Source organism: Cyphomyrmex costatus, unplaced genomic scaffold (assembly GCF_001594065.2).
Source record: "Cyphomyrmex costatus isolate MS0001 unplaced genomic scaffold, Ccosl1.0 scaffold100, whole genome shotgun sequence".
Lineage (NCBI taxonomy): Eukaryota > Metazoa > Arthropoda > Insecta > Hymenoptera > Formicidae > Cyphomyrmex > Cyphomyrmex costatus.
Window position 1 is genome coordinate 1,063,436 of NW_017274955.1, and position 4,779 is coordinate 1,068,214.

The 4,779-nt window shown below is 31.2% G+C and overlaps 1 protein-coding gene across 1 annotated transcript; it reads right to left on the reverse strand.

Annotated features, from left to right (window-relative positions):
* Nucleotides 1-473: 473 nt before the first annotated feature.
* LOC108771590 (endocuticle structural glycoprotein SgAbd-8-like) lies at nt 474-3,244 on the reverse strand. Its single transcript, XM_018536916.1, has 2 exons — nt 3,186-3,244; nt 474-977 (listed from the first exon to the last, which is right to left on the reverse strand). Exons 1-2 carry the CDS (start codon nt 3,195-3,197, stop codon nt 591-593), a joined length of 399 nt encoding a protein of 132 aa, XP_018392418.1. The 5' UTR covers nt 3,198-3,244; the 3' UTR covers nt 474-590.
* Between the last annotated feature and the right edge of the window lie 1,535 nt (nt 3,245-4,779).

A 4,779-nucleotide genomic window follows, 5' to 3' on the forward strand; every position in this document is an offset into this window, starting at 1 on the left:
ATTATATTTAAATAAAATTCTGGATAGAAATAGTCATGATTGTCTGGGAAAATTATATACACCTAATATCTTTATCGTACTAATTTATTTCTATTATAACGAAAAGGACAGTTTTGCTGATGTACTTAAAGATTCAGCTAAATACAGACTTCACAAATAATTTTGTTAGGCTATCAAAATAATTAGCTCAGGACGCTTAAACTGGTTGCTAAAATGATCAATCTTTTTACAATATTGTTCACCATACTTGAAATTTCGACATAATTATTTTATTAATAGCCCAACAAAATTATTTTCAGATCGGTATATCTGTAGCTAAATTTTTAAATAATTTAACATAATCGTGTAATTCTTTTCGTGTAATTAATAAAAATTGAACAAGTTCATCTCTAAAAGTAACACTTTCGATTTTATTGTTTTACGCAATAATGTTTCAGTGGATTTATTGGGTCGACAAATGAGTACGCTGAAAATTTTTACGAAATATTTGTATTTATATATTAAGAAAACACTTTGTATCTATAGTTCGCGTGGTTCAAAAGTGGTAAGCATTTTGTCCGGAGATGTTGCTAAATATCATCGATTATTTATTACTGGTTCTCAGGCTGCGGATGAGCTAAAACATATGCGACGGCTCTTTGGATCAGCTCAGGTACCTGTGGAGCGACCGGCAGATGGGCACCCTGTGGGTGGAAGCCGTTCTCGTCGGCTGTGTACTGAAGGGCAACGGGGGTGCCGTCGGGAGCGGTGTACTGAAACTGACCTTGGGCGATGACTGCAGGATCGCCCTTGGGTCCAACGGGTTGCGGTGAGCCCTGCTCGGAAGCGGCGATTCCGTTCTCGGTTTCATAGGCGTAACTGTAAGATCCTTCCGGCGAGATATCCTGCGCTTGCTTCAAAATGGCTATTGGCTGTACATGCGATTGCTGGTGCTGATGCTGTGCTAGAGCAATTGTGACTAAAGCGAGAGTTACAATCTAAAACAGAAATTAAAATAGGTACAGGTATAATTAGGCAAGCGATGAGAATAATTTTGTTATCATTTCCTACATGGAAAGAATTTTATCGAATTAAAAGGATTAAACTAGATACGGATCTGAAAATAATTATTAGGGGAGAGTGGTCTAAATCGGACCTATTTGCAGTTTTTGTTCTCTATGAGGCGTAAATAAAGTCCGATCATAAAACCAATGGTGCCGTTCGAAAGATCATTTAATTTCTTTCATTTTGCTTGAGACCGTTTTGACGTATCTCTTACCTGTATCGAACTATAATGGAAAATGTAAAAATGCATTTTCCGGTTCGATTTAGAACTATGAGTTTCAAATCGGACCTCTCCTATTTTTATAGACTTTTAGATAGAATTTAAAAATATTTTAATTAATTTTTGTTAGTATTGAGTAAAAACGAGCAATTTAAGACTCAAAGATAAAAATACATTTTATATTATTAGAATTAAAATCAATAAAAGATTCTATCAACTTGAGTCTGATGACACATGATATTTTATTGATTTAGTGTTCCTTAAACCAGATCTGATTGGTCGATTACCAGTACTATAACTAGGTTGTGGCGAACTCTCTTTCTTCGATGAATTAGCTGTCTTTTTAGTGTTTTTATATAGGTCCGATTTGGATACTGGTTTTTTTGAACGATTGGAACAAATTTTACAATAAACTGCGAAAGTAATAACAAAATTTTCGATATTTTTGAATTCTACACTCTTTAATTATCTTAAATCAATTATCGTTCAAATTTTTAACATCTTTTAAATAATGATTTACAAGGATTATCTTTTTTAAAAAAATTTTTGCATGATAGCCGAAAATACATATTGGCATCTAATCTATGAACGTTATAACAGAGTACTGCCAAACTGCTGTCACATGTTCGATGTCTTATAAGGACTTTACATTATAAATAGCATGCAAATCTGCTTAACCGTATTTATTTTAATTAAAAAGGTCCGATTTGAAACACGATTCGATTTAGGACATTCTCCCCTATATATTGGACTATCTAAATAATCAGGAGACGTGGTAGTGTCTACTAGTATGTGTACTAGTAGACTAATAGTGTACTAGTTAATTTAAAATTATTAATATATTGAATTATATATATCAAGCTTTTTAGAATGCTATAAAACTTTTTGTAGCGTTATTATTATGCTTGTTTGTCCTACATTATTATCTTTATGGTTCAACACAATTATTTTCACTCATCTATTCTATATCTATTCTAATTTTTATAACGGAAACTGATCTTTCCACGTATGAAGATATAAGACTGATTGCGTAATTATTAACTTATTTTTGTTTATTATTAACAAATAATTATAAAGGATTTTAAAATGTTAAATCTACTTGTTAGATAAAATAAGAAATGTAAAACTGTAAAAGAAATAATCAAAATATAAAAAAAAAATATGAACAAAGAAACTAACATACGCGTTATACAATGATTTATAACATCATTATCATGACTGGGTATTAATTGACAAGCAAAATATGCCAATTAAATAACAAGTTTCTATTGTTTACGAGTTATATACGTCGATTACATAAATTCATTGTTACTGACCAGAATATCAAAAGGCAAAAAATTGTTACTTTCGCACAATATTGCGCACTGCAAAAAAAATTACAAGTTTCGTAATAAATCCGTGAAAAGAAGTGAATATCATGGAGATATTAATTAAATAATTTTGGTATATATATATATATATATAAGCGAATTAAGTTTCCATTATTTGCGATTGATCTGACATTTTAGTTAACTAATCTTTTCTCGATTAATCAAATGTTACTTGCAAGATCACAGAATTGTAATAAACTGTTTTCGTAATAATTAGAAAAGATCTTAACGAATGGGGAAATCCAAGAATTATTAGGTATTTATAAATCTAAGAATACTGAAAATATTTAAGAGTATCTTCTTAATTGTACATATACTGAAATCAGGAGACGCGGTAGCGTCTCCGGCCATGTTCAATATATAATATACTAACAGAAATTAACCAAATTAAATTAGTTGAAGATTTTGAAAATCTTTAAAGATTTAAATTAGAACAATACAGAAAATCGATTAGAATTTAATTAATAATAATAAATTTTACGAATTATATATGTAACAGTCTATTTATAAATCTCAAAAAGAGATGAAATAAAGAAAAATGCAAAACTCACAAGGAATTTCATTTTGTCGTATGGCTCGAATCTGTTGATCCAATGGAGGAGCGTGATGAGATTTCGAGTGTGATCGCCATGAGATCCGAATGCGTTTTTATACAAAACCGCAAATCCCCACTTTCCCTGATCATAATGTACCCAGAAACGAGAAAAAGCCAGAATTCTGTATAGCCATGGCGAAAAAAGAAAGAAAAAGAGGGAAGAAACGAGAAAGAAGACACTGGCTGGTATAGAATCTTCTACCAAAAGTAAGTTCAAGTCGACTTGACCTTTCCACGATGTGCCTAAATCGATTGCTTGCATAATAGTCGAGAAACCTGTTGACATTGTATTACTTGTCTGCTCATCTTCAAGAACTCAATATTCATGTAGCGTAATGCATAATGTGGGCAAAATTCGAGCCCCTCTAGTATGCATTGCAACTTACGAAATATTGCTTGTGATCTCGCTTTATGTGATTTAAAATTTTTGATTTTCGAAATTTCTAAATAGCATGTGAACATGCGTTAAAGAAGAATTTCGTACGTTTGGTAATTTTACCGAATCACAATGACACAGTCGAATAATTTATTAATTTGTTTGGCCTTCAAAGCTGAAATTCTCTTTATGGGAAATGTCGACTATTATTTTGCTCAATTCTAGGATTTGAAAGATTCTAGGAGACACACCATATTCTCTAAAGAGATGTTATTGATACAAAAGAAACGTTCATTATACATTTTCCTTATATTTGCAAACCTAAATTCCTAGACATATTATTTTAACAAATGTGAAGGAAATGCACTCTACTAGTCCACGTACAATTTATTGGTTGCTTGGAAATCGGTTGCTCGAACATCAAATCTTTATACATTCTATGCTTTTTGCTTAAAAAGTTTAATTAAAAACAAATTATATATTACGTTAAATAATAAAATATATAAAATAGTTACATCTGTGTCAAACAGTTACCTGAATATTTACACGTTTGATAAACATTATATAAAAATGCAATATGAATAGTATAAATTAATGTAATATGAATTAAGAAAGAAAATTCGAATGTATTACCGTAGGTGTGTGTACTATCGTGTGACTGTCGGTCTAATACCGCGGGCGCAAGTGCGTCCCCCGTATGCATCGGTGAGCGCGCCACCTCTGCTTACCTTCCGCATTCGACTTGTGATACGCTAATTGTTTCTGTTTATAATTTAAAAACTAAGCTTCCTTTGACCAATTTTTGTCAAAGAAGAAATCGTCTCAGAATACAGCCAGGAATACGTCTCTTTTAGAACAAAAGATTATTTTGAATCACCCTGTATAAATGAACAAATAAACATTAATATGAACAAATAAATTACTATTTATTTACCATTTGTTTTTAGTTGTTCACTTCGCTCGGCGAAGGAGTTCTCAAAAATCCATCCTTTTTGAGAACTCCTAAGTAAAAAAGTTTCTAATAGGGTAGAACGAGACTATTCCATTAGTTTCAACTTTCAAGTGATACGAAAATTTACAATAACATCTCTTTCTTGAGCTCTAAGTTCACAACTTGTTAAAACTTATGAGAGAAATTTACTTATTTAATAAATATTGAATCAAGTGATTGAAA